The sequence below is a fragment of the Papaver somniferum genome, chromosome 3, assembly GCF_003573695.1.
Source record: "Papaver somniferum cultivar HN1 chromosome 3, ASM357369v1, whole genome shotgun sequence".
NCBI lineage: Eukaryota > Viridiplantae > Streptophyta > Magnoliopsida > Ranunculales > Papaveraceae > Papaver > Papaver somniferum.
This window is the reverse complement of record NC_039360.1, coordinates 20,981,727-20,993,471: the sequence shown is the minus strand read 5'-3', so window position 1 is coordinate 20,993,471 and position 11,745 is coordinate 20,981,727. Positions and strand designations below refer to the sequence as shown.

The 11,745-nt window shown below is 36.4% G+C and overlaps 1 protein-coding gene across 1 annotated transcript; it reads left to right on the top strand.

Annotated features, from left to right (window-relative positions):
• Positions 1–218: 218 nt before the first annotated feature.
• LOC113355489 lies at positions 219–4,849 on the top strand. Its single transcript, XM_026598359.1, has 3 exons — positions 219–3,407; positions 4,548–4,580; positions 4,657–4,849. Exon 1 carries the CDS (start codon positions 724–726, stop codon positions 3,349–3,351), a length of 2,628 nt encoding a protein of 875 aa, XP_026454144.1. The 5' UTR covers positions 219–723; the 3' UTR covers positions 3,352–3,407; positions 4,548–4,580; positions 4,657–4,849.
• Positions 4,850–11,745: the final 6,896 nt, after the last annotated feature.

Genomic DNA, 11,745 nt, shown 5'->3' with positions numbered 1-11,745 from the left:
CCATGGTGGTGATCAGTAAAAACCAGAGATGGGGTCAAATTTGGAAGAGTGTAAGTTATCATGGGGCAGTAAACTTTTCTCTCTTTTTATGACGTGATGTTATTCATTAAGCAATTTAATATTTATAAAATCAAAAAAAGCAGCTCAAAACTCTGTGATTGACAGAAACGACCACAAATAAAAAAAAAATAAAGTTTTTTGAAATTAAAAAAAACAAAAAAAACCAATAAAATAATAATCTTACAGAGAGAGAAGGAGAGATGGGTATTCCTCTTCCTTTATTAGCTTTTTTATGTTGCACGCATCCATGGCAGAACAGAGAAGAAGAGTACAGACCTACTACTCCTATACTATCACTACAACGACGACGACGACAAAATAGAGAAAGCAAGAAGTTGATGAGGCTGGTTCTGCCTCTGGGCTGAGTGAAGAGAGAGAAACCAAAAAAGAAAAAAAAAGAGAGAGAAGAAGAAGAAGAAGAAAGTCTGGAGAAAAATCAAGAAGAAATGGGTTTGCATACAAGGAGAAGAGATAGAGGAAGATGATGATTATAACAAACCAGCTAGTTTTTATGTAATGGGGGTTTGAAAATTTGTTTTTTGAGTGATAATAGCTCATAAAGTTGGAGTTTTTATTTTATTTTGGGTGGTGGTGGAGCAAGATCTGGTTTTGGTATAAAATTTGTTTGTTTTTATATTGTTTAGATTTTTTGTTTTTGTGTAGATGAGAGGTATACCCTTTAATAATCTGGAGGGGTCTAATAAGTTTGGATTAATTTCATCAACAACAGCAGCAGCACCAGAAGCAGCTGAGATTTCATCACTGACTCAGTTCTACTGGAAAACTCAAGAAGAAGAAATTATCAGAGCTGGGAATAGTTATTTTTTTGGTACTGAGGTTGAGCCAACATCTGTTCTGGATACAAGGAGGAGTCCAGGTTCTTCAACATCAACGCTGTCTGCTTCATCCTTTGGTGGCGGTGGAGGTGGTGGAAGAGGAATAGTACTAGTAGCAGGAGGATTTGGAGGAGGTTCTACCGACAGAGCCAGCGTGGCGGCTGTTTCAGATAACAACCCTCTACAGAAATGGCCGACTACCACCACCATTACAAACCAGGAGGAGAACTCAACACCAGCGGCCACACCTGATGTATCTGCAAGCTCCGGAAGCAGCTCCGGTGGTGGTGGTGGGAGTAGGAAAGATGAATGGGGTTCTGAACTTCAACCCATTTCATCAAATCATCAAGAGATCGTTAGTAGCGGTGGTAGTGGTGGTGGTGGTGGGATTAATACTATTATCAGTGGAGCTGAAAAATACGGAGGACTTGCAGTGGATGATTGGGATAATATGTTAGAAACAGATGCTTCTCCTTCGTTACTAAGATGGATCATTGATGATGCTGAAGACCCTACTTCTTCAGCTGCTTTATTACAAGGAGGAGGAGAAGTTGCAGGAGTAAGTCATCTTCATAATGCTTCTTCTGATCATCATCATGTAGGTACTTACAATGCAGGTTTTGGGATGGTCGATCCAACAGCAGCAGCAGCTGCAGGTTTCGGTTTTGAATCCATTGGAGGTGGTATTGGTGGTTATATAAACTTATTAGGTGGTGGTGGTGGTGGAGTTGGTGTTCCTGGTTCTGGGTTTTCTTCAGGGAGGATGAATTTCAATAATTCAATCCAACAGCAACAGCAGCAGAATCCTTCAGCTAATTTCAATACCACCAAAATGTCATCATCACCTTGCTTTAACAACACTGGTAATACCACTAATCCTTTTACTGTTTCACCTAATCATAATCTTCTGCCACCACCTGGGGTGTTTTATCATAGTAATAATCAGCAGTTTGAGGATGAAAAACCACAATTATACAATCCACAAATTATGATGATGAACCAGAATCAACAACAACTTAAGAATAATTCCACACCACCATTCTTTGTTCCATTACCCTCTTATCAGCAAGATCAAAGTGGTTGTTTTCCTCCACCGAAACGCCACCCAGGAATGGGAGGAAACCCAAGTAATTGTCACCCAATGCAGAAGAATTTGTCGTTTATGGATTCAGGTCAAGAACATTTGTTTCGTAAACAACAGCATCAGCAACAACAAAATGGGTTTCCTCATCAGCTTCATTTACTTCCCAATCATTTACAGCAAAGGCCACCTCCAGTAATGCTAACAAAGCCGAAACTGGATGAACACCAAAACCAACAACAGAACCAGCAGCAGCAGCAGCAACAACAGCAGCAGCAGGCGTTGGTAGACCAACTCTTTAAGGCAGCTGAGTTGGTCGAATCCGGAAACTCTGTACTCGCGCAAGGGATATTGGCGCGGCTCAATCACCAGCTCTCCCACCCAATTGGAAAGCCTCTCTACAGAGCAGCTTTCTATTTCAAGGAGGCTCTCCTGCAACTGCTTAGTACACCTAATTCTCCTCCACTCAAGAATTTCTCACCTATTGATGTGGTTATGAAGATAGGTGCTTACAAGTCATTCTCAGAGATTTCTCCACTTTTGCAGTTCTCTAATTTCACTCTCAACCAAGCTATCCTTGAATCCCTTGATGGATTTGATCACATTCACATTATCGATTTTGATATTGGTATCGGTGGACAGTGGGCTTCCTTTATGCAGGAAATTGCAATGAAAAACGGTGGTGCACCTTCTCTCAAAATCTCAGCTTTTGCTTCCTTTTCATCAAATGATCATCACAAACTTGAACTTGCTCTTACTAAAGAACACTTGACCCATTTTGCTAATGATTTGGGTATCTTGTTTGAGATTGACATTGTGGATTTAGATACCCTAGACCCATCTTCTTGGTCTCTTCCAATCCATGTATCAGAAAAAGAAACTGTAGCTGTGAATCTACCAGTTGGGTCTTCATGCATTAACCCATCTTCCATTCCTGCACTACTTCGCCTCGTCAAGCAGCTTTCACCCAAAATTGTTGTCTCTGTTGATAGAGGATGTGATAGAAGTGATTTACCATTCTCTCAACATTGTCTGCAAGCTCTTCAGGCTTATTCAATCTTGTTGGATTCACTTGACGCCACAAATTCGAATTCCGAAACTATTAACAAGATTGAGAGGTTCTTGGTTCAGCCAAGAATTGAAAGCACAGTCTTCCAACGCCACCTTTGTCATGAAAAATTGCCACCGTGGAGGACTCTTTTTGCTTCAGCTGGATTTTCTCCTGTAACTTTCAGTAATTTCACAGAGACCCAAGCTGAGTGTTTATTGAAAAGGCTACAAGGAAGAGGGTTTCATGTAGAGAAACGACAGGCTTCACTTGTGCTTTGTTGGCAGAGGAGGGAGCTGGTATCGGCATCAGCTTGGAGATGTTAAGAAGAACTTCTTTTTTGCAGGCAGGAGGAGGAATTCACAAGCAACACTTTTATAAGGTGCCACATAATTTATCGCTTTAGTACTCTTTAATCTCAGCCGAAAGTTATGTTGCTGACTACCATTTCATTTCCCCACTAGTTTGTGAATTTCCTTGCCTATGATTCTCCTTTTTGCAGCTGTTTATGTGGGTTTATGGAGAATTGTTAAATTTCCTTGGTTAAACAAAAAAAAAAAAAACAGTTTCAGAAACTGGAAGGGTTTAGTACACATCTTCCTTTCTGTTTTCTCAACTTATCTTGAACATGGGTATTTACTGTTATTACGTCTTGATTTTGTACTTGATTGTAGTTAAGGTGGTGATGGTGGTGGTTTGTTGTATACTTGACAACGATTAAACATAAAAATGGAAATGCAAAAGATGGATTTAACCCCCCTCATTAACATTTCTTCTTTCTCTTTTGTGAGATGCTAACGGCGTTCTTATTGTGAACTCAGATTCATATTTGCTCATGACTCGCCTGAACTTCTGTGCTTGCTTGCTCATAAATCTTTTAAGTTATCATACATTTAGGGTGTTTCTTGAACAGATAAAGAACACACTTTTGATCAGTTTAGCAGTTGTGTGGTGTAATGCTGTTTTTGTTATCAATTTCCATGCACTTGGAAATTTTGCTGAAACTGCATGCAATGTGCTTTAGACGTTCTATCAGGCATCTTCCACCTCGGTCCATAGCTAGTGCATCCGTATATTATTTACTCAACAATGAGGTTATTTGTATGCATATAGCTTGTGCAGGTACCCTGTCTTATTTGGTTACTTTGGCTACTTTGTGTTGAAGAGGTAACAGAGTAGAATTAGTCTTTGGAGTCGATTAAGACGATTTATGTCTAATGGCACATGTGCAACCTTGTCTGTCTCTTAAAAGTGCTTAGGAATTAGTATGTAACTTGTCAGTATTTAGCATGTGCTAGTTTCTGCATTTGCTTGGAATGATGGTTAATGTTGGCTAATTAAGAAGTACATAGTTAATAATGGTTTGTTTCAGACTCTTAAATGCACTTTTTTACTAGATTAAGCCTAAATTGTTTGCTGAATATGAGGCAGTGACTAGTGGGAGTAGATTAGCTTCGTTCGGGTACTTACAGTAACCTAGTTGATCAGAAAACTGACTCTCATATTTGATGGATAATTGCAGGCGGGCTGTTTCATAGCTGCATAACTATTTTAGGTAATTATCAACTTGTGCATAATTAGACTTAAATTAATGTATGTCGATGGCAACTTACAATTATGGTTTGTGTCAGGTAAACAAACATAATCAGAGAAACAATAATGGGTGGGGGAGAATTTAGGATTATAAGCTCCAAAATTAATGATTTTTTTTTCTACTCCTATCAAATTATTATTATTGTTAATAACTTGCATCATGCACTGTTGCTGGACTATTTTTGTAGTACTCAAATTCATCGAATTTAGTAGTGTTTAGTTTTGGATGAATTATTTTTTTGCTATTTGTTTCTTGGTAATGCGCCTATTTTTCTTTTATCCTGTTTAAGTAATCAAAACCCACATGGGTCATGTTACATTAGACCTTAACATGATTGATTATCTAAATAGAAAAGTCTTCTCCTACTCATTTGTGTTCACAAGAGGTGGTGCGAGAGACATACAGGTTAACTACCGAAGAAATGTATACTTATTAAAATGACTCAACAAGTGTCAAATTCTTGTTTTTTTGGGAGGGGCTTACACTGCAAACTGCAGAGAACATGCACAACATCTTCACATTTTTACATTGGTCAAGGAGTTTAGTGCCATGTTTTGCTTGAGATTAACAACATATTCTTGTTTTTGCGTTTATGCACAAGTTTTTGTTCACTCGCTGCAAATTACAACACTAAAGCGTTGGTTACAATTAGATATGCTGTATTTACTAATGCAAGAGTTAAGTTGTAGTACCACTACCCAGTACCTAACCCGATTTTGCTTCGCGTTTGTTACTATGATGGTTGCACCGGCTGCAAGTTGGAGCTATATCTTTCACTTTCAATTATTTTCCTTTTTTTTGTCCCTAATTATTGTGGATTTATTGATTGTTAACTCATCATCTGGTACGTGTGCAACATGACACACGTTACCCTGTTTGTCAAGCAAATTGTATTTTAGGAAATCAAGTTTAGTTAGGATACACTCTTACCTTGCAGTTCAAGGAAGTTTATGCATATATACTTTGCATCTCTTTTGATAAACTGTGTATGAAAATAATCAAAGAAGTTCTCTTCTGTTGAACCTATCTGTGTCTACTTCTTCTGTTAAACCAAAAGTCTAAATAGTTTTAGCTTGGTATCAGAGCAGGCTATTTGCGACGAGTCATTTGACCGCGCCTTTACTCTGCGCCACTCAATTAATTGTCCACGTGTTAGACCCAACGAGGCTACACGAGAGGGGGTGTGTTGAGATTATCAGTCCCATATTGTCTGGGCATCTAAGATCCTGCGATTTATAATTCCTTAGGGCCACTCCACTCATTGTCAATTGGTTTTGAGTTGGATGCCCGTATTCTAACATGGTGTTTATTTAGGTGGAAATATTATCTCCTGGAGTGCTCGTAAACAGAAAACAGTATCTCGTTCTAGTACTGAAGCTGAATATCGGGGACTTGCTATTGCTACTGCTGAAATTATGTGGACTCAGTCACTCATTTCGGAGCTTCGTATATCTACACGTTCTCCTCCCATATTATGGTGTGAAAATCTTGGTGCAACTTATCGCACAGTTAATCCTATATTTCATGCCCGGACGAAGCATATAGAAATTGACTATCATTTTGTTCGTGATCATGTTGCTTCCAAACTTCTTGATGTTCGTTTTATATCATCTAAAGATCAAATTGCGGACATATTTACAAAACCACTCTCTAAAGATCGGTTTTCTCTTTTACGATTCAAGCTAACAGTTCAAGATAACCCGTTACGCTTGCGGGAGGGTGTTAACTCATCATATGGTACGTGTGCAACATGACACACGATACCCTGTTCGTCAAGCAAATTGTATTTTAGGAAATCAAGTTTAGTTAGGAAACACTCTTACCTTGCGGTTCAAGGAAGTTTATGTATATATACTTTGTATCTCTTTTGATAAACTGTGTACGAAAATAATCAAAGAAGTTCTCTTCTGTTAAACCTATCTCTGTCTACTTCTTCTTCTGTTAAACCAAAACCCTAAATAGTTTTAATTTTGATTTTATGCCTACCAAATTCATACTCCCTCCGTTCTTTTTTAATAGGCTGGTTTTGTTTTTAGAGAAAATTAAAAAAATTAAGAGAACCAATCATTGAAAGTGGTCCTCATGACACTTGTCAATGAAAGAAGTGAAGTGAAATGTTCCCTATGACACTTGTCAACAAAAGAAGTAAAGTGAAATGGTCCATATGACACTTGTCATCAAAAGAAGTTGAGAGAAAAGTGATCCCACAAAACCAAAGTAACATTTGACTTTCCCAATTAGGAAACCAGCCTTTTTTGAAACATTTATTTATAGAAAGCAGCCTATTAAAAACGAACGGAGGGAGTATAATTTAGAAGATATTCATTAACGAGAAAACTACGACGAGTCTGAATTACAGCACTACTAGAGCTATGATGTGGAGGAATGGATAGAGACCTCATGTTGTTAGATTTATCTATTGAGAGTTTGTGGTGAATTATGAGGGGGATTATCATCCCAATCCCAAGCAAAATTTAAAGTTTTCGCAAATTTAACTAACGAATATGCAACTCTATTTCTTGTCTTAGAAACAAAATGGAAACACAATAAGTTTTGACAAGTCCTTGCTACTTTATCCTCTTCTTATACCAGAGATTCGCTACGTCAAGAACTTCCTGAATGCTTTCCATTAAGATAGCTGAATAAGTTTTCACAGTCACCTTCAACACTGAAATTTTTGATGCTTTTCTCCTTACCCTATTTTCTGCTTGAAGCATGCCTACAATTTCTGCTTTTTGAGGGCCTGAACTTGGTGATGATCATGCTCTTCCTCCTTCAAAACTGTCTGCATCATCTCCTAGGATTAGTGCAAAACTAGATGGTAAAAATGATGAAGTCCATACTGCATCCACATTAATTTTAAGGAAATGTCTTCTTTCTAGTGCTGGCTAAGGGTATTGGATTTCTTTATTGAAATTTGGGGATCTTTTTTTTGAGTTGGTTTCTGACACCAGTATTGAATATGTCTACAAATTTCAAGAGACAGTTGAGAGGGGGATTTTGATTTTTTCCTGAAAAGCTCTATTACCAGGGGGTTAGTCCACAGGTGAGTTGGGGGGGAGTTTACTGTATTTTGAATCTTGGGGATTTTGAGGGAGTGTAAGAGAGTATAGGGAGTTTGAGAGAGTTTGGTGTTTTGAGTGTAGGGAGTTTGAGAGACTCTCCAAAAATCTCTACTCTTTTGAGAGATTTGTAGTGAGGAAAAAATACACTATAAACTCCCCGGAACTCCCCAAAACAAACCAACTCCCTAGCATTCTAGTTTTTACCACTAACAGGGAGTTCAAGAGTTTCTTTCAAACTCCCCCACGACTAACGGGGTTTTCTAGGGAGTTTTGGAGACTCTAAATCTTTCTTTCCGTATAAACCACATCTTAGATAAAATTAGTTCTATAGAAATATCCTTATTAAGGTTCTGAATCCAATCCTTACACATACAAGTCTACTATTTTGAAAGAAGAATCAAGGTGTAAACTAATTGGATTTTGTCCTAAATCCCAGACAATTTTAGCATAAGTGTAATGAAATAATAAATGTCAAGTAGTTTCTATTTCCTCCCCATGCATGGTACACGATGGATTTATATCTTTTACTTTCCCATATAGTTTAAAATTAGTTTATAATGCACTCTGTAAACAGTTCAGAGTTAGTAGATAATGCCCTCTGTAAACATTTCCAGAAAAACAGTTTATATCTTTGGGATATACGCAGTTTACATAATGATTTCCAGAAAGGTTCAAGAAGAGATAAGCTTACTATATCGGCACCTACTTTATTTAGCTTATCATACATAGATTTAACTGTATAATCACCAGATTTAGTCGAGGTCCATCTAAGTTTATATTTTTTTTAGTGAATTTGAATTGTTTAAAAATAGATAAGAACTATAGATTTTGGTTGCCACTTCCACTCGAAAAACAACAGATAAGACTTTTTAGTGATAATATTTATCAGATCCGTCACAAGTGTTAGAGAGTTGTTGGAAAAATTAGGATATGATAATAATTTTCCACTAAGGCATGGTACCCAATTATCAACCCAGATGTTAATACTAAGACCATTTCCAACTTCCCAGATGCTCTATTGGTTGATTAAATCAATACTTCGACAAATACATCTCCATATCCAAGAATATTTATCTGTAGGTTTTTTCCTCAAAAGGGATTTTGATTTAAAGTATTTAGAATCCATAGTTTTGGCCCATAGAGCGTATGATTCCTTAATCAATATCCAATCTAACTTTGCTAGCCTAGTAAGATTAAATTTTTATGTCAATCTTTAAATCATAAACCCCCTTTGTGGGTTTAGAGAATTTCTACATAGATTTAGGGGAAAATGTATATAAATACTTTGAGTTTAAATATTTTGATACAAGTTTGTTTAATCAAACAATTTTTCACTTAATTTATTGCTATTGTATTTTTTTATGGAATGTTGATTGTATTTTTTTTTCTTTTTGAAACGTTCTGCTGGGTTAAGGAGACCAAACCTCACAAACAGAACAAAAAGAAAACTAAAACGACAAACATGACAAAAATAAAAAAAAACACTCTATATTAAATTTTCAAGCTAAAAAACACTATATATTAAGTTTTCAAGATTCTATCCTCCTCAATGATGCACTTAAGCTCAGAACTGAATTCTCTGATGTCCAACTCTACAAACCTTTCTAAAGGATGAACGACAACTTAAGCATTTGCCGCGCGATTAGTTTCACGATAAACATGACCAACTCTAACTCTTCTAAACTTACTCCGGAGTTGAAATATCTTCCTCTATATAAATAATATATCCCAACCAGGCTTAGGATCAAGATTATTCATTAAGATATGGACTACCATAGAGTCAGTGCAAACATGAACTTTACTCTGATTCTCCAAAATGGCTAGATTGAATGCAATCTCAACACCTCTTAATACTAAAGAAAGCACAGATTCAGAATTAGTACCTCCAATATTATGGCTGCATCAATAGGAAGGCCTTGATGATCTTTAACAAGGGAAGCAAAACCACAACAATTTTCTCTTTTGGAACCATCAATATTGATCACGATTTCATCAACATCAGGAAACTTCTACATGCATGCAATTTGTTTCTTCAAAATAATCTTGTAAGATACACCCCATCTGTTTAAGAAAGATATCATAGAAGGACTATCAAAATATGAAAATATACTAGCTTCATCTTTCAATCTAACATCAGCTACTATGAGATAGCTAACAGAAACCACACTACTGAACTGGTTAGAATAAACCCTTTAATTCCTTTCTTTCCAGATGTGGTATATGAAACTATTCAGAGCTAATATTTTAATAATATTCACAGCCCTATTTGCCAGTAAAATTCTCAGTACACTATTGCAATTTAAGGTCCCAATTGAGAAGAGAAACTCTGAAATAACCCAACTTGTACAAAATTCCTTGCCATATAAAAGAGGAGAAACTGCATTTGCAGAAGATATGATCCTCACCTTTATAAGAAGTATTGAAATGAGGAAAAACAACATCAGATATAACTCCCCACTGAACAAGCTTGCTTCTAGTTTTAAGTCTTCAATGCATAGAAAGCCATCCAATAAAAGAATGCTTATGAATTAATCCTTTGAACCAGAAAAGCCTGAACCAAACCATGTCAGGTTTAGATAAAGTGATACTAACCCATAATTCCAACACAAACCCAGACATAATTCCAACACAACAAAGACATAATTCCAACACAAACCCAAAAAAGCCTGAACCAAACAATCTTCCCTGTAAATCAATCCAGACATAATTCCAACACAAACCCATCCATCCAATTTTTCTTCAACAACAAATATCAAACCTTAATTTCATCAGAAACCCTAACTCCAGTTTTACCATTATCATCTTCTCTGAACTGTTCGAGACAAACCCAAACCTACTTCAATCAAAACCACTTCAATTCCTCGATGTTTACTAATATCCAATTTTACCATTATCATCTTCTCTGAACTGTTGATTCGAGGCAAATCAAGTAAAATAACTAATCTTCGATGAAGATAAACAATTACCTGAGTCAATTATTAATCTGAATAGAATTAAACCCAAAATTAGGATTTGGAAAGGAAATCTGCGTCAAATCCATTTGCGACATAAAACCCTACATCTTCATATGGTTAACCGAAACAGCAACCCTAGCTCCTCCTGGATCTGAATCAAACTCGATCATTCTCCATAGATCTTCAATCTCGATCATCATCATCTACAACTCCTCTGTTGAATCCAATTTCTCGAGAAAAATTGGGGTTTCATCTCTATAGAAAAAATAGGGTTTGATTTCTATAGAGTAGACCTCTACGAAACACTGCATCATAACAATCGAACCATACTAAATTAATAAAAATTTCTGCATCATAACAGAAATTTGTGCTCGAAAATTTTCCCTGAAATAAGAATAAAAGTAAAAAGTTTTGGTTTTCTATTAACAGAAGCGCACAAAAATCACATAAGTGTGTTTCATAGAGAATTACCACTACATCTATACTTATAGATTTCTTATCTTCTTCCATATGGTCACCAACAACAGTTTGAAGTTGAGAAACAACAAAATTATCAAATCCCATAATATCATGAAAGTGCCATTTTCCGTCTTTAATATAATCAGAAACACAGTGTAAACCAAATGTACTCATGACATGAATGATAAAAACCGATATCCAATCACAGAGTCTTTCACTATTGTTCCATAAATAAAAAAGAAGACTAGTGTCTTGGCCATTTCCTAAAATAGTATCGACTAAAGTACGTGCATACTCTCTACAGTCTAAAATTTTCCTCCAACTCCAAGAACAATCACTGGGGGGGAACATAGTCCAAAAATCTTTGCTTTTAATAAGGTTAAACTTGACCCACCGAGTTAAAAAGAATTTTCCCCAGAATAAAGATCCCAAATATGCTTAAGGTTGGATGCAATATTTGTATTCTCAATATTCTTCACACCAAGACCTCCCTCAGAAAAAGGGGAACAGATCTGAAGCCAACTAACATGGTTATGCTTTTTAGTGAACTCAGGACTAGCCCATAAGAACCTTTAAAAATAATATTAATTTTCTTAATTACCCTTCTAGAAAGAATACCAAAAAGACATACCACAAAGCACAACCTTA

Coding starts and splice junctions, on each gene's coding strand:
- LOC113355489 (XM_026598359.1), top strand. CDS start 724: ATGAGAGGTATACCCTTTAATAATCTGGAGGGGTCTAATAAGTTTGGA.